Source organism: Pteropus alecto, unplaced genomic scaffold (genome assembly GCF_000325575.1).
Source record: "Pteropus alecto unplaced genomic scaffold, ASM32557v1 scaffold433, whole genome shotgun sequence".
NCBI classification, from domain to species: Eukaryota; Metazoa; Chordata; class Mammalia; order Chiroptera; family Pteropodidae; genus Pteropus; species Pteropus alecto.
In genome coordinates, this window is record NW_006433953.1 from 1,569,002 (window position 1) to 1,587,384 (window position 18,383).

The 18,383-nt window shown below is 49.7% G+C and overlaps 1 protein-coding gene and 1 pseudogene across 1 annotated transcript in view; both read right to left on the bottom strand.

Moving 5' to 3' along the window:
* The window catches only part of CTDSP2 (CTD small phosphatase 2), a 23,773-nt gene extending 5,862 nt beyond the window's left edge, over positions 1-17,911 (bottom strand). The window contains exons 1-5 of the mRNA XM_006908977.3: positions 17,531-17,911; positions 3,392-3,540; positions 1,829-1,867; positions 1,302-1,403; positions 695-751 (exon numbers count right to left, since the gene is read on the bottom strand). Of these exons, the coding sequence (XP_006909039.1) occupies positions 695-751; positions 1,302-1,403; positions 1,829-1,867; positions 3,392-3,540; positions 17,531-17,594 (411 nt within the window). The 5' untranslated portion in view covers positions 17,595-17,911. The remainder of the gene's footprint in view (positions 1-694; positions 752-1,301; positions 1,404-1,828; positions 1,868-3,391; positions 3,541-17,530) is intronic.
* Positions 5,055-11,125, bottom strand: LOC102896858 (annotated as a pseudogene).
* Positions 17,912-18,383: the final 472 nt, after the last annotated feature.

Here is an 18,383-nt window from a genome sequence, read left to right on the forward strand (position 1 = left end):
ATAAGGGCTACAAGGTCCCTAATGGTCCCTGACTCCAAGGCCAGATGGTAGGCCTTCTCAGCAAGCGTTTTCAGTAAACTGTTTTCCACTACCAACACCACGTGATCCTTAACCCTGGACTCAGAAAGTTATGTGGGGCTTGATCTTATTTAGATTCAAGTGCTCTTTACTTTGACAGATATGTACTGAGCACTTACTGGGGCAGAATCCAGTATAGGAACCCAAGGGAAAAGGAATTGGAGAAAGTGTCACAAAGGAGATGCCTGAGCTGGGGAGGAAAGAATTCCATAGCAAGACAGAGTTGGTAGGCATGGAGAGGAAAGAAAACAGCTAGTACTGGTTTCCCTGCCTGGAACAGGCAGAGAACCAACTACTTGGGATTCGAGAAAATGTAATTAATCGTATAATAGTGTTGGTCACACTGGGTGAGCAATAAATGACAGCTATTACTATTGTTAAATAATAACAATTTCCAACAGCTTGGCAGCAAAGAGAAAAAAGGTGAAAAAGATGACAGCTAGTGGGGGATGAGGGGCTGAATATTTATTTTAAGATGAGAAAGCCTTGAGTGAGAAAGGTCCCAATAAAAAAGGAGAGGCTGAAGTTACAGGAAAGGGATCAACTGATGGAACATAAGAGAAGAGCAGAGGACCCTGAGCCCTCTAGGCTGGGAGTGAACTGGCAGGCAGCTTACCTGATGAGTGGTCCCCTCGATTTCTACAGGCACTATAAAGTCAGCGTTGTTGATTGGCTGGAAAGAAGAAAAGTTAATGAGGTCAGAGTGGTGGAAGGAGACAGGAAGACTGCTACACCCCTGTCCCTGCCATAGCCCAATGCACTGTCACCTGTCAGGGGGAGGGAAGGACGCCTCCTGCCAGCCCACTAAGTAGTTCTTACCTCAGTACAAGGTGTAATAGCCTCTTTGGTTTTCTCTACTTACCACCACCCCAAATTCTACCTGAGCTGAGAGTGTTTCAGGGCCTTCTTGAGTTAACAAACATCTTGATAAAACGAAAAGGGGCAAGGTCCAAGGCCAATTCACCCCTTTCCGTTTAGGCCTGCCCTGTACACAGCCCTGGTGGCTCTCTGTGCTATGTGACTAGCGCGCAGCTGGTAGTGCTTGAGGGGAAGAGGGGTTCGTATACAACATTCTTTGGTGCGGTTTCAAGATATCTGTGATGCTAGTGTGGCCAAAATGCTAGAGGCCTGACCACCTCATTCTGATCACTCTTCCAGCATCAACTTTAGGCCACCAGGTTCATGAGAAAGCCCAAGACAGGTATAGGAAGGGCTCGAGTTACCTTAAAAGAGCTATGCACAAGGGTTTCATCCAGGTCAATGACCACACAGATCCTTCCTTGATCTTGTTCTGTCACCTCTGGGAGCAGGCAAGTCCCCGGGATCTAAAACCAGAGCCAGGCTGCTGAGATCTGCCACCAAGAAAGCCCAATTGTTCCCCTCAGCAGAACTCCTGGTAGAGCTGGGTTCATCGAGGAGACGAAAAACCCCCTAACTTCAACCCAGGAGAGGCGCCGCTTGAAGGCCAAGAGGTAGAAAAAAGAAGAGACAGAGTTGGCTCCTTGGCCTCCCACTGGGACTATAAAATGATTTGGACATTGGAGATGGAAGCCAGGGCCACTCGCCCCCATCCCAAAACTAAAAACCCTGTACATAGTAGGCCTTCAGCAAATATCTGGGACAAATGGCTTCTCAGGACAGGGAGGTAGCCAGCCAGACACTGAAGAATAAGGACATCACCCCATGGGTTGGTTAGCAGGGATCATGGGGTCTTGGGCTTCTGAGCACATATGAGGTCAGATTCACATACCTGATAAAACTGGTACTGGAGACACTGGAGCAGATCAGACTGCGGGAGAAAAGGAGGCTGTCAGCGCTGACCCACCAACACCTTCCCTGACCCATCCAAAGCCCACCGCTTCTGCCTCAGGCCTGGAGGATAATTGTCTCCCCAAGACCCTAGTGCCCTGGAAGGTCCTCTTTTGTAAGAGCTGGGCAGGAAAGGCCAAAAGTTCCTTTCCACATCAGGCCTGGTGAAGGGTAGAGAAGACAATGTCCCTGTTCTCAGTGGCCACTGCCTCTCAGTTGGACAAACCAAAGAACAGAGAACTCAAGCAGGTAATGCTGAGACAAAGAACCAAAATCAGAACTACTCACTGTAGTGGTTTAAGCCTCTTGATTAGTTCTAGAACCCAGGCTTCTCTCTGAGAACATGTATTTTCTGTGCTCTCCTTGCGGGGATACATGGTGGTGGGGGCGGGCGGGCATTGAGCCCCTTGAAAACAGAAGCCAACATGAGCCCACCCTACGGGTCCCAAAACCCACAGAGAGTGCAGAGAGATCAGAATGGGTTCCCTGCCTTTTGCTAATAATAAAAATGTTGTTATGGTTGTAAAAAGTAGTAGGTATTCTTAATGGAAACTCCAAAGAAAAATTAAAATCCTAGCATTTAGAAAAACGTAAATTGGCATTTTAGTGTATTTCTTTCGTGATTGTTTTAACAGTCTTTTTTCTTCATAACATATAGTTTTGCATTCTGCTTTCTGGCTTAATGTTGCAATTCAAAACTTTTCCATGTTACTGTGAACTCTTTGTAAAAGTCAACTGTCTAGTAATACTTTATTGAACCATTTCCCCTGTTGAATAATGAAGTGGTTTTTTCATTGATGTACACGTCGTTAGCCTGGTTTTGAGAAAGGAGGACAGCTAGACCTTGGTGTTTTGGAAAGAAGTACCAATAGCACTGGGGGCAGAAGGATTTTTGGTCAGAGATGTCCCTGCCCCTGAAATGCCAGACACGTCTACTGGTTACTGTGAGGATCAAAGACACTCACACATTTCCGATGTTTCTCACAGGTACAGGTGAGCATGCTGGAAGGAGTTATTAAGTGTGTGGAAGAGTTTCAATTCATTGGTTCCCTGAAAGTCAAGTAACTGAGAAAGTAGCTTCGCATAGTGAATAACAAACAATAAATATAGGATTTACAACCAAAATGATGAGTTGGAACCCTGACACTAACTCTTTAGAGGCTATGTAAACTCTCTGAGGGAGAGGATCCTGTGACTCTCCTTGCAAGGCTGCTATACAGATCACATATTATGTGTAAAGCACCTTGAACAGCTCCTGGAATCTGGAAGGATCTGAACTGCAGAGGCCTTCCCAAACCAGAGGGACATCTGGATGGACCACACCACAAATGGGAAGCAAGAAGAAGAGAGAAGATAAACCAACTATGGGTCCATTGGAAAAAGGGCTCCCTTTGGGCCCAAGGTCTCGTGACTTCAGGCAAGGTGGCGTGCCCACTTGCCAAGGATGCAGGGACCCTACCAGCAGCCCCTTCTGGATGGCATCACGTCGCCCTGATCCAGCTACCTTAGCAATGGTGTTGGCTTCCTCCTTGTACGTGGAGAGCTCAGCGGAGGAGCCTGACTGGCCAACATGCTGGGCATGAAAACAGCAGAAAAGGGCCTTGAAGATGTTACGTCCACGAGGCTTCTTAGGAGAGGACTTGGAGACCAGGCCTAGAGCACAAGAAATGATGAGGCATTAACTACAGGGCATCTCTGTCCACAGGCAGCCCCCCAAACCTGGTGCCGCAACCCCTTTAGTCTGTAATCTCCACCAGGAACACAGCATGTGCTTGGCAAGTGACCAAATACAGTCAACAATAAAATGTACACTCCAACATCTTCTCTTTAGACAGAAAGAGCAAGAATTCCCACTCTTTGGTTTGGGAAATGAGCTGCAGAGAATCTCCATTTTATGGGGGTGGGGGTACTCAAAAATGGGGCCAGGTATAGAATCCAGGTATTGTCCTGCTCTGGCAGCAGCACACTGAGGGAACCTTCAAGATTAATTCACGAAGACACAAATCCTCCCTGACTGACACCTATTCCCAGAAGACTACCCATTCCAGACAAAGGAGTAACCTAAATCCTTCCCTTTAAGTTAGTGGAGCTGCAGTTCTGCTCAGGGTCAGCTTCTCTAGGTGCTCAGTGGCAGCAGAACTGAGCCCAGAGTAGATACAGCAGAGTAGAGAACAGAAGATACGGCCCCAAGGAGGCAGTTATAGTCTTCGTTTACACCCTTGTCACCTCCCTACAACTCCAGCCACTTTCTTTAATACCCCCCCTCCCCTAATCTTAAACCACAGGCCGATTAACCCCTTGGGACACACACATCCAGCACGGGGCTCTAGGCTGATGCCCCTGCTTCCAAAACTGTATCTGCTTAGTCTTGACTTGACAATTTGGGCTTTGGAAATACAAAGCCATTTTAATAGGAAGCTAGGCAAGGCAGCCCCAGAAAGGCCAAACTCATACAAAAATATATGGGCATTACAGGATCAACCAGAAATGGATGTAAGAATACAGTATCCTTCTCAAATTCCTTTTGCTTTTTAAATGAACTGTTCTGGTAACTGTTGTGCGAGTGGGAACACAGGAAGGGTTGTGTGGCGCCAGGAGGTGGCGCCATGCGACTACTATCAGAATGGTCCTCTGCCACAGGTCTCTCCAGGCCTGGGCAGGAGATGGGCCTAAGGATTAAACCTAACCCATTCCAATTTAAAGCACAAAGTAAACTACTGTGCAGGAAAAAAAATGCTGGTAATGCTTGTTTTTGTGGAGAAAAAACACAAACAGAATGTGGCACTGAGGACAACTTTCTCCATGTTGCTCCCTGTGAGAAGCGAAAGGGAAGACAATGAGGTAGGGGCCACCTAGGAGGCCCCATCCCACCCTGGGTCCTCAAAGCACACACTGCACCACTGAGGTGGCCCTTACAGAAGTGGCGATGGAGTTACTGGTTGGGCTGCTTGTGCCCCTGGAGAGGAGGAGAGAAAACTCTCTTCCCCTGAACTAAAGGTGAGGAAATGGCTGCTGAAGAACAGTCAGTTAATTGGCAGGCAGCACCAACCCAGGACCACCGACTCAGCTCGGACTCAACAGAAAGCTAGCGGGCTTCCTGCAGGTGCAGGCTGAGCATTCCTGAGGGTTGGTCAGTGGGTGAGTCCAGAGCTCTCAAAAATCCTGGGTTAGGCCAGATCCCTTGAAACTGGTATGACCATTAGAAACCTTTTAGAAAATAATCAGGCCTCCTCAGCAATTAGCCTAAAAACCTGGATATCACTCTCGAGTGCTTGGCCCTGGCGGAAGAACCAAGATTCTCAGGGGTGGGGATTTTGTCGTGAAGAAAGGTGCACTGCAGACCTCCCCCAAGGCCCCTGTACCAAGGAGACAAACTTTAGAGCACAGCTCAGCACTTAATGACAGCAGGGTAAGAGGTTTCTTGGATTTTTCCTTTTTTTTTTTTTATAGCACAACTTCTATATTTCAAATGGACAAAAAATTAGGATCATTTACAGTATCTTAAGATAAACTGCCTTTGAATGGGAGCTTCCTTTCTAGTACTTTGAGGTCTAGTACTTAACAAGATATATCTAGAAAATTTACTACTGTGGAAAATGAAGACTGCTTAAATCAAATGCGGGGGAGGGGGGCCTGTGGTTTTTCTTTTTGATTAATTGCTGTAACACTGTTCTTCAGGCGGCTGAGGGAGTTTCATATTTTCTTTAGACATCATCAGGGGCCGAAACTCTTGCAGGACAACTTTGATGCTATGTGAATTCTGCCATTTTGCTAGCACTGATATCGCTCTTGGGTCCACCATTCCATTAGAACTATTAACTCCGTTCATATTAATTTTTGTTACAAATCTTACAAAGGAGTGTGCTTCTGGGTATTGAGGTCCACATTCTATTTTCAGGCTGTAAATTCAGTTTTCATAAGTTGTTCTTGGAGGCCCAATTGTCATCCCTGTCCATCTTGTAAGTGTCACGTTTTCGTCATCTTCTAGAACCCAGCTAACTGTGCCATCATCTCCTACTCCTTTCTGGCCTTCTTCGAGTTCTTCCAACAGTCAGAAATTTCGAGGGACTTTTACTACTGAGCCCGTGGTGGCTGCCCTCTTGCGTTGCTGTCCAGATTTTTCCTACTCTTAATAATCTATGTAGAAACTGGAGGGGAAGGACAGCTTCACCAACTGCTTGGATGGCCCACATTCAATTCCAAGCCTAGGGACTCAAGCAGACGCTGACACAAAGCTCCAAGACCAAAGCTGAACTATCGCTTTTCCTTTGGTTTATGGTTTCTTCATGCAGAACCACAATCAGCAGCTGAACCCAGGCACCAAGCCTTTCCTAAAGAGAGGCCGTCAAGAACGCACTCGGCATCTTAGTGACAGATGCTGTGAAGGCTGAGTAATCCTGAGAGGCAAGGGGGTGAAAGGGGCAGCTGGCTGGGGCCACTGAGAGGGCCTCGCTGGTGACCACTGTGGGAGGCCCAATAGGCAGAAGCGCCTTGGTCTTCGGGAGCTTGGTGGGGTGGGGCTGGGGGCTCTTTGGCTTGGTTTGGACTCTGCAGGAGATAAGAGTCTTCTCAAAAGCACAATGTGACCAGGCAGCCCCCAGGCCTCAGAAACCACAAATGCCTTGAACTTGGGGGCAGGCTCTCAGAGCAGAGAGAGGTCCTGGGGAAGGTACCCGGGACCTCTAATAGCGAGGTCAATACCCCAGACATCCCTCAGTCCTTCTTTGGGCAGTCTATCCTCCTTAAGTTTATAAACACTGCCACTAAGAATCTATCAGGGCCTCTTTAGCCTCCCTCCAACATGGCTGCCTCCTGACAGGGCTTGCAATGGCCTCTGCCGGGTATATTAATCAGCCGCCAGCTCTCTGGGTAGTAGGTGCTCAGTTAACTTTGACTGGCTGAGTGAATGCCTCCAGGGGCCTCCAGGGCCTGTTACTTCTACAGAGCCAGGACCTATGGAAGCCTTCACTCACTCGTTTTCAACAGTCCAGAAGAGTCTGACGCAGAAAAGGCTCCAGGTATGTGAGAAGAGGAAGGTGGTCTCTGAAGAAGCTGAGCATCTGAGGCAAGTGATTTACCTCATTTAATCCTCACTACAAACCCATCTGTTAGCACGAATCTCATATTTTCCAGAATGGAAACTGAGCAGAGAAGTTAACTAACCTGCTCTAGGTTACATAGGTAGGAGGAGAACAGAGCCAGGATTTTAACACAGGTCTCCTTAGACCCAGACCCGAGCTCTTAGCTACTACCCCATGGGGCCACCAACAGCTGAGGAGCATTCTGTGCGTTTTACTCCTGCAACAACTGGGAGGTTGTAGGGAACTCTCAAGGTCTCTTAGAAAGTTTGCTCTACTCCTCTCTAGCTGGGCCGGTAAAAGTTCAATCCTTCTGTGTTGTTGTCTTGATCAGGCCATGAAAAGAGCAAGGGGTAAAATGATACAAGGCTCTGGGATTCCACTCCAGGGTTCGCCTCATCCACACTCCAGAGCTGCACCTGCCCTGCCTGGGAGTTACCTCTGGGAGATCAAGAGGACCATGGGGGAGGGGAAGGAGCTGAAGCTAGGAGCTTTGGTGCAAGACTTGCTTTGTTCAGTGGGTTTAAGGGTGAGGGGAACACACAGCAGAGTGGGATCTGAAACTTGTGTCAAAGAGGCTTTCGAAAGACTCCTTTCAGCCAGCACTCACCATTGTGTCCCTGACAGCCAGGTGCAGGCCACCCCCCACCTCTCTATGTGTGATGGGGAGGGGTGCTGTCCTCCCCAGGAGAACAACACTGGACACAAGAAGATTTATAGGCCTGTGAGGGATTCATTGCACAGTTTCCTCAATGAGGGAGGGCAGGATTCTAAAGGGTGCCATGTAGCCCCATAACCAGCTGCTCTCCCTGTTCCAAACATCTGGCTTGGGGCTAGATGTTGGAGAGACCAGCACGGACCTAATGGGGGGAGCGGGGGTGGTCGTGTGGGCTCTGGCTTAAGAAGCGTGCAGGTGACTGAGAACAGGGAAGCCAGGCCACCCCTCCAGCTCACTGCTGCAAGGCTTTCTACTGAGGCAGTGTGTGAAGAGAAGGGGGAACACAAGAAGTATCCCCCATTTTTGAGGATCACTAGGGCCAGGGGCCAGGCTCTGCCAGTTACTGACTCAGCCACACAGCCTCTTTGAGGCTCAGTTTCCTCATACATTACTTGGGATAACAGCAAGATCTCACTCCTGACTGAAAAGATAAACAAAACTTACTATCTGCACAGTAATGCATTGTGCAAACTAAAGCTAAATACTGTGCTCACTTTAACTACCTAAGAGTAGATGACTACTACTTGACATCATTGTGGGCCTCATTCCAGGAGGACAGCAACAGGAGATCAGAAGCCCTCCCACCCCTGGCATGTAGTTGAACCTCAAGAAAGAAGATATAAGATGCCAGAGGAACTCTGACCATGAGCAGGTTTCAAAAAGTCAAAACAAGCCCTATATCTTCTCCCAAATCCACTATGAAAGTTGGTTTCCAGCTTGTAAACTCCCCAGCTGGTATTCTGCTAAAAGAAAAGCAGGTGAGACTGTTCCACTCAAGATAAACAATTCCTTCTTCCCTATGTCCACCACCACTGTTCCCAAGAAGCACCAGGGTGGATATTATTTGCCTCTGCCTCTTAAGAAACTTGTACACGAACATGCATGCGTGTACACACACACACACACACACACACACACACACACACACAGATGAAGACTGGGTTTGCCAGGACAACACTATTTTTAACCTTCTTCTGAAGGTCAGGTTCAGATATCACCGTTGCCAACAACACAGCTTCGAGTCCCAGCAAAGGAACTCCTCACACATCCGCCTGGGATTCAGCAGAAGTTCTCAGGCTATCGGATTTTAACAAGCCCATTCACGTACGATGCTTTCTTGGTTCATTCCTCAGAAGAATTTTCTTCTCCACCATCTCCCATCCACTCACAGTAAAATATTTAGTTTGACTATCACTATAAAATGGCCTCTCTGAGGGGGCCTCCCTCCCCTTAGCTATTGGAGGAAGGAGAGTATTTGGAGCATTTCCGGCCCTTCTTGGCCAGCTGCCTGGACCCTGCAGCCAAGACATATCTGACTGGAGCTTTCCATGGAGAGGAGTCCTCCCAGGTCCTCAGCAAGGGGCATCTGTGCTTTGGCTACGGACAGGCCCTATAGTGCCAGGTGAACGGAAGGGCTCTTGGACCAGCAGGTGAGTCAGCAGGGGAACAAGAGGGTGAGAGATACCTAGACATTCCACACACAGAAAAGCCTGGAAATAATGGGGAGGGTGTACCAGTTTCCACAACGCCCAAATGCTGACACTGTTCTTTTCAGGCAACAAGGCAGGCAGGGCCTCACCCAGCTCAGTATCAGTTCCCAAAGTTCCGAAGAGCAGCTGTGACTCTGACGGCATGGACCTTTCTTTTCACCAAAAAGGATTTATATGGGAAAAAGGATTACATCCTAGTACATCAAGCCATGGTGAACCACATGCACAGAGAGTGAGCAAGAACAGCATGGATTTTTAAAAAAGTAGTTCCAGCCACACTGTTTGGCTTACGCCAGCATGTTCTACACTAGTGCCTTCCCTGAGGCCAGCATCCGGGCCAGGCAGTCCTACCCACGCAGAAGTCTCAATTAGTTCCCCTTCTCTGGGCAGGATAGCTCCCTGCATCTCTCTAAGAAAGAATAACTTCTTTCAGTTTTAAGTCCTTAATGCCACCTGTTACTGAGGTGAGGATGGGAGTCACAGGTCACTGGCTACCTTGCCTCCTTTTTCCTTGCCCCCTTTAGCAACCTAATCATGGATTTCAACATAGTGTTTCAACTTTAAGGACTTTCCCTCAAGAAGGACCCAGTTTGGGGAGCAAGGGATTCCTAACAGTTTTTAAAACATGATCAAGATACTCTATCAATTTCAGAATCAGCCTTAAAAGAGTTATTGCCCAAACACCCTCCTAGACAATTCTATCATACTTTAAAAACATGCTGGAGTAGGGGTGGGGTTCCCAGAAGCAGCAACAGATGGACTAAAGATGGAGGAAACATTTCCTCGCAGGTGTGTCAGCAGCAGGCACAGTCTCAGCTCCATGCCAGAGGGCTCTTGGTGGATGTCAGGAAATGACAGGATGGCCCACAGCCTCGGCAGGCTGCCTTGTGCCCCACGCAATGCCAGCTAGGGCAGAGATGTCATCTTGGGGGACTGGAAGCCATAGCTGCCCACCTGGAGCCTCCCACACTCCTTAGGGAGGTACTGAGCAGGCCCCTGTGGGAGGCTGGGAGGCTGGGAGGCTGGGAGGTTGAGAGAAAACTGCCAAGCAGAACACAAATACCCTCTTGGTAGCTGTTTCAGCCCCTGCCTCGGCTCTCTGCCCCCGATTCCTGGAATGCTTGGATTTGGTGGAATACTCAAGAATCCAGTGCCTCTTTTCCCTCCAGCTATGGAAGCCTGCTTTAGGTTATACATACATGCATGAGTGTGAAATGGAGAAAGAGGAGCAAGGGCACAGGACAAAGCAAGGGACCCTCAACCATCTCTCCTCTGACCAGTGAACAACAGAGTGATTATAAAAGACTGTGGACTTGGCTTTAAATCCTGGCTCTGCCACATATAAGGTGTGTGGCCTTGGGCCTCAGTTTCTTCATCTTTAAAATGGAAAGACTAACATTTCCTATTTCACAGAGCTAAGAAAGTTACAAGGAGCTTAGGGTATGTTCTGGCCCATTCAGTAAGTGTCACCTGCTTAGTCATTAAGAACAAAGCACTCTCATAGCCATATCTCAGTCTCAATCTCGAAATGTGTACACTGAAAGAGACCAGAGATTTCGTCTTATTCCAGAGGTCACACAGAGGTAGCAGCAGGGCTAACCCCAGGAAATGGCCTTTCCGGTACTCCACAAAAACCAGTCACAGTCTCTTTACACACACACACACACACACACACACACACACACACACACACACTAATTGAGACTGGCCAACCAGTTCCTTCCTTCCTTCCTCTCATGGCTGGCCTCTGCAAGAGGACTGGAAGGAGTCAGCCAAGGTAGGACTGCCAGGGAGAGAGTCTGTCCACCTCTAGGGACACTCATCTGTTCTTCCCACACCCCTAAGCTTCATCTGGAATTAGCCAACCAGCATAGACATGTCTACCTGGAGAGCACTGAACTCTAAGTCGGCACCTGGCTCTGGCCCCACTTCAGCCTCTCGAATAGCTTCATGGTACAACTTCTTTGTGGTTCAGTTTCCTCACAGGTCAACTGGGAAAGGTCTACGCCCTTACAAGGTGACTTCAGCTCACCTGAAGCTTGAACTCAAAGGCACTCTAAGTAGACTGCGCAATGCCAATGTGAGGCATTGTGGGTCACGGTTAAGGCTTGGCTCTGGAGCCTGAGTCCTGGCTGTACTAACCAGCCACATTCACTTGGACAAGATGCTTCAGCTCTCTCAGTGGAGGTTTTTCTTATCTGTCAAGTGGGGGATAATCTCACAAGGGCATTGTGAGCATTAAGTGAGATGCTGATATAAAATGCTAGGAACAGTGCTTGGCCCATGAATCTGTGATCATTACTTTGTAAGTGAGGATCATTACTCTGTCCATTCATACCAAGAAAAATTTTAAGACTCCCTTCTAGGAGCCAAAGGACCTTTAACAAACAGCAAAAGTGGATTCCTCCAGGGGACTCTTCCTGCTCAGGGCTAAACAGGCAGTTGGGGCCACTGCTGTGCTTAGCTGGCTCTTCTCCAGGGACACCTGTCAGAATCACAGGGAACATTTGGAACACGCACACACCCGGCCCACCTGCTTATGCGCTGCTTCAGTAGGGCCCAGGTGAGGTCTGTATTTTTAGTAAGTGTCACAGGAGATTCTGATTGTGTCCTTGGCTAAGAACCAATGTCTAAAGATTGCCAGTGGTCCTTGACTAACCCTTCCAGGACTGAGGGTGATTCAGCCCGAGTCCTCTTGGCCTCTTTCCCCACATCTCACTGGCTCAGTATCTCTGCAACTCTCTGAGGATTTGTGTCCCATGGTATGGTTTTCTTTTCTAGAGGCACTTGCTCTACTTTATTGAGTCAAAATACCCAAGCCTGCAGTCTCTTCCTGCAGACCCCTATTCCTGTGAAAGAGGGGCCCGAGCCCCATTCTGCTATGGAAATAGAAGAGCTGGGATCCACCATCCTGGGAAATGCTTCTATAGGCCCACGTTACACATTTTGACCTTTCCCATGGATCTGCTTGGTTCTCACTGGGGTTGGCGCTACATTTGTTCCCCAAGAACAGTGCAGTTGGGAAACAGAAAATTCTACAGGATGCAAAAGCTACTCATATGTCAAGAGATAAAAGAAGGTATTGAATAAAAATAAGCAAAGTCTGATGGGGTTGGGGGACTAGGAACACCTGGGAAAAGAAATGAACTGTCAGGAAGTCCACTCAGAGGTCAGGTTAAGGCTGGTAAGTAGAACAGGACGTGTGCACCTCCTGCCTAGGAGGAAGCTGCCTGCTCACTGGAGTTCCCATTCTGTAGGTACAGACCTGGTACAGGCACACTCAGACCTAAAGGGCTGGGCACTTTGCTGGACAAAGAAACTCTGTGCCAGTTGACTTCTGGTCCAGAGAGGGGTCCAGTTCTAAGTCAACTTCTCCACTTTGATTTCCACTAGTTTCTTCATAAGATTTGCATGTTAATGAGCTCATCTGCATCCCAGTAGGGAACTAGTCTTCTATTTCAGAAGAGAGAGGGAATTGTGTCAGGGCCACACCCAATCCCATGTCTCCAAGACAAGTGAGTTAATTCTGTGCTGTCACAGCTGGATGGCCTGAGACAGGATGAAAATCAGTTTAATGCTGCTTTTGTGCTTTCTCAATGTCGTACCCCAAAACCACAGCAGCAGAGACACAGCTTAAGAACATTTATTTCTCTTCAAAACCCGTTTGTTTTTCTCTCCTTGTTACTAGAATTTCCTAAAAGAAATCTGAATCTCACTGGGTTCATAAACACTTAAACCAAATGCAGACAGTAAGAGAATGCATCTTAGTTCCATCAAATCTTCATTATATTCATTTCTGAGAGGCCAGCAACTGCTCAAGAAAGTTTAGACTTCAGAGACTCTTCACAGGATGTGCATGGCTCCCTGGCCTCCTCCCACTCCATACCCAGGTGCCAGATAAAACTACAAAAGCCCCAAGGTACACGCTACTCACATTAGTGCGATAAAATCCCACCCCAAGTCACATTGGTACAATGAAAGGGTCTGTACAGCAAGGCTGTTTGCAAGTCTCGAGGCTGATCCTTCCAGAAAGCCCAGTGTCCCCCTGTCTTTAACAATAAAACCTGACATGGCTGCGAGCTGTTTGCACTGAGTCCTGGGGGAATAGAGGAGGCATCGAGTAGTAGTGGTCTACTAGTAGTGGCTTACATTGGCTAGTAGTGGTTTACACTGGCTAGAAATGTAACTTTACCATTTTAACAAAGTCCAAGATCGTAAGGGATTCAAAGGTCCTACAGAGAGGATGAAAGGGGACCTCTCTATCACCCAGTTTCCATAAGATCCCTATAGTTGAGAAGGAAGGAGACAGGAACAACATCACTTCTGCCATCTCTGGAGAAGTTTTTCATAATTTTCAAGTCCTGCTCAGTTGAAAGCTCTGTAAGTCAAATTTAGCTGTGTAAAAAAGAAGGACCTTAACATTATAAATCACCTACTAAGAACCAGGCATTATGGAAGTAAGATAACAATATTCCTATTTTACAGTCAAGTCACTGAGAACACTCAGATCTGTAGAGTCTTATTGTGAATAGGAAAAGCAGGGATTTGCACCCAGGCCTGAAGCAACCAATTTTGCTCCTGGAAGAATTCTTTGAACTAACAAAGAACATTGTAACTGCTACCCGTTGCCTCCCCACAACCCATCTCAAGATGAGAATAAAAGACAATACCCTAAATTACCCAAAAGCTGGCAGGTAGAAAGTTGAGAACGATAAAGGAATATACATTTGTATAAAATTTGTATGCAATTATGTAGTCTTCCTTTCCCATACTTAGTTACAAACACTTCTATTAATGAATTCTCCACAGAAATGCTGGGAGCATCAATTGACATTGGCTAGAAATGTAACTTTACCATTTTAACAAAGTCCAAGATCGTAAGGGATTCAAAGGTCCTACAGAGAGGATGAAAGGGGATCTCTCTATCACCCGGTTTCCAACATCGCTTCTGCCACCTCTGGAGAAGTTTTTCACAATTCTCAAGTCCTGCTCAGTTGAAAGCTCTGTAAGTCAAACTTAGCAGCAGAACTGCAAACTCCCCGCCCCGGGATGTTAGGCATTTCAAACTGTTGCTGAGTTAGCAGCACTCCCTTGAGCACACACAAGCTCAAGTCACCACACAGGCCCCTACCCAACTCCCAGATGGGGGGAGGGGCAAAGCCAAAGGAGACAGAGGGGTGAGCGCCTCAGGAGCCACAAAGAGGCCAAGACCCAGACTGGGCAGAGAGGGAGAGGAACCTGTGGAGCAGGAGGAGCCAGCTATGAACAGACACCATAGACCCACATAGAGCAAGCTAAGGAAGAAAGCCCCAACAGGACTCAAAGCTTTTTCAAGTAAAGGGCCTAGCTACAACTATAATGAAAATGCGTCTGAGCTTTTTCATGAGAATAAGGCAAAATTTCTACCTCATGGGGAGAAAGCAAGAGGTAGAAAAACTTGCCACCATCCTAATTCTGAGGGATGGTCAGAACCTGTTCTGTTCCATATCTGAGAAGGCATCATCACCCTCTACCTGAAAAAAAAGGGGCGTCAAGTCTTATGGAAAACAAAAAAAATCCCTATTCCCCCAAAGGACAATGGGGTGACACCCTCATCTGGTGCTGCAATAAACAGCCATTCTGCTATTTGGCTTTGGCCAAACTATTATCTTTTCTTTTTTACTTTTGATATTACATACAACCTTGCCCTTGCTGTACAAGAAAGCCATTTCACCCATCTGTCTGCGAAGATGATCCAATTTTGGTCCTTTTATCATCAATGTTTTCAGCAACTTTCCTCTACTGTAATTACTTTTGAATCATCAACAGACAGCCAACCTTAAAGCGGAGAAGAGAATGCTAAAAAAGAAAAAAAAAAACCAGCAATGGCAAAAACTTCACTACAAAAACACTCAAACTAGGGGCAATTTGTTTTCTAGAGACTTATTTATTTATAAACTGCCTTGCACTCCTTCCTCTTTATCCAAAGGGAGGAAGGCCTAGAGATGGGGTGCTGTGGAGGAGGAGGAGGGCAAGGAACTCCTGAAGGAGCTAATTAAAACACTTGCTCCCCACCCTCACTTTTTTTTCCCCCTTAAAAATGCAGGATTTGCTTGCAAATGATAAGGGAGACTCAGAAAGTTGACTTGCTGGTTGCTGGGTGCCTAAGCCGCCCTGGAAGAAAGTATGCCTTCTCTGGAATGTAATCAAATTACATGGGGAGAAAGAGACACCCATGGCTGCTGGCTTAAGAATTCAGATTCCACCAGGGATAAGCCTGAAGGACAAACCACACAAAAAAAGGAAATGAAAAACGTTAACTCCAAGAAAATCCAACCAGCATCAACAACTGAACGCTGTCATGAAGCCAGATGCTTTGCTTTCTGCTGTCATCTATCCTTTTCCCTGCCTTGCCCTGGTGGATAAACCATCTAGCTCAGATTTGTAACGTGCCCCTTCAGCAGTACAACATTCCCTCACTCCTGATGTGCTGCTCTCACCCAGAAGGCACCCTCCTGAACCCCTTCAGGACAGAAGGACCTGAGTGGGGAAGCAGAGGATTGTTTTTCCCCTTTTTCATCAAGGCTGCCCCCTCTGGAATCCTTCTACACCCCAATTTCTTCAGCTCTGGCTAGCTCTTAAGAGTCTTTTCCTGGAGTGGGGTTGGGAAGAGTGCAAATCAGTAATAAAGCTATCAACAGTAAAGCTACCCTCTTCAACCCTCAGCTAAGTAGCCAGCACAGGGGTGAAATTGCAGCCTGGGTCACAAAGCCTGGCTAGTGATGTAGCCAGGGGAGCAGGGAGTCAGGGGCTTTTGCAGGGACGGGGTACAGGGGTTGGGATTTGAGCAGGCAAGGCTATCCCCTTCCTCAGGGCAGGCTTATTAAAAGGGCCAGTGATGCAGAAAGCATACACTGCTCCCTACCCCTTCCACCCTGGGAATCAGGGAAAGGCTGACGCCAGCAGCCCAGCTTCTTTGCCCCTAGGCAAGTTGGGGGTGCTCCTTGGGACCGTGAACCCCAGGAATAATTGATCTGCTGACTAATGTTGCCAAACAAGGGAATGTGGGGCAACACCGAGGCCCCGCAGATGGCCCCCCACCAGGCTCTCGGCTTCAACGTGCTAAACTGCAGAACTAGCCCTTCACGGGTAGCTCTGAGGGGGCCCACCTAAGGGCATAAACGCTCGGAATATGGTCTCTCCAGCCTCAGAGCCAGGTGGCCACAGTCCGGGAAGTTCTCCAGAAAAAAAGACGCTAGTCCTTACTCCCCTTGGAAATTCTGTCCGTTATTTTAGACATTCCTCAAGGCTTGAAGAGGAACGTGGGGGAGGGGTAGTTTCGGGGCCTCCACGGCGACCAAACTCAGAGAGATTCCTACCCTCGGGCTCCAACCTTTCCTCCGCCCCAAGAAAGGCCTCGGCTTCGTCCCGCTCTGATGCCCAAGCCCACCCCAAGGAGGGCCCGTCACCCCACTTAGCGTCTCCATCTGACCCTTAAGAAGGCGGGGGCCGCGAGCCGCTGCCCACGGAGAACTCGCACTTTTTGTTGCGCGATTCAGAAACACTCGGGGTCTGATGCCATTCTGCGAATTATGTAACCAGGGACACGGCTCCCAGGCTAAACAAACGCGGCTCTGTGAGCAGCGGTGGCCCCGGGGAAGCACACCGGGGCAGGGAGGAGCTCCGGCTGGGCCTTGGGGTCGGGCTGGTTTGCTCAGCGAAAGCGGCAGAAGGCGGCGGGGTAACAGTCCCAAGCCGCCGAGGTCCCAGGCTCAGCGTAGGGCCGCAAGAGGGCCAGGTCGGGTCTGCCAGAGCTCGGCCCCTCCCCCACGGCGGCCGCCCCCGCCTCCGGGCGGTGAACTTGGTCCCAAGTCCCGCCGGACGCCGTCACCGCCCGCTGCTTGAGCGACCTCGGGCTTGGAGGGTGGGGGGCAGGAAGTGCTGGACTCCAGTCCCGGCTCCATTCCAGCTGGAGACCCCTCCGTGCATATCCGTAACCCTCTCCCCACGGTTCTGGGGCAGCTGGGCATCGTGGTGCGAGAAAGTGACGACCCCACCCCCCCAACTCTAGAGGATAGGACTCAGTGGACTCTTGCTTCCAGCGCCTAATCCTCAGTCTCTCTTCTCGAGGGGGAGGGGTGCAGGACGGGGTGACAGCTGCGCCGATGACGCCCCTCCCCCTCGGGCGCCAAGAACCCGGGCCCCGCGCAGCCCTCACGCGGGTCTGGGTGCGGACCCACACACGAGGGCGGATGGACTAGGTCGGAATCGTCCGCTCTAAGCCGGGGAGATCAGGGCCCTCGATTTGGGTTCGGGGCTGTATTAGCCCCCTCCCCGCCCGGGGGCGGCGCAAAGTTTTTGGAAGTTGCTGCCCCTACCTTGCTTGGTGAGCACCAGGGCGTCTTCCCTCCGCGCCTGGGTGATGATGGAGCCGTGTTCCATCTAACAGTCCCGCGGGCCCGGGCTGGCTGGGCGGGAGGACGGGCGGGCGCGCGGGCTGGGCTGGGCTGGGGGGCCTGGGCGGGGGCCCGCTCCGTCTCCGGCTCCCGAGACTCGGACTCCCACAGCTGTTCACATCCCTGCTCTCGTTCCCTCCCTGGGCCCGGAAGGGAGGCAGCCTATACGGAGAGCGGGAGGCCCGGGCAGCAGCTCCCCCGGGTGCCCCCGGCCCCGATCCCCCGGCGGCAGCTCCGGGCTCCTCAGTTTGGGTCCAACATGGAGAATCCGGAGCGAAAACAAGAGGAGGAAATGGGACACGGGGCGGTTTCCAGGCTCCCCCCTCCCCTCCGTACTCCAGATAAACAACCCGCGGCTGCAGCGCCCACCCCCGCGCGCCTCCCGGCTCAGGACCCGACCTCTCCAAGGCCCGCCGGCGCCTCCCGTTGCGGAGCACCGTCCCAGGCCACGGCACCCTCCACCAGCGAGCGGCCGGGGCTTGGGAAGATCCAGAGCTTTGCTATTTTGTTACTGAAAAAGCGAATCCCCGAGGGGGGTGGGGTGGCGGGCGGGCAGGCTGGCAGGGGAGACTTGAAACCGCTCCGGCGCTCCGATTGGCCTTCTTAGAGAAAAGGGGCGTGGCCCCTCCTTACTATGCGGTGCGAGGACCCAACAACATTCCAGTCGCTACGGCCCCGCCTCCGGGCCACTCCCCCTTCGCCCGGTGGCAGCCTCCCAGTCTCCTCGACCACACCCCCTTCCCAACTACTTAAAAGGACACTCCAAAGCTCACGT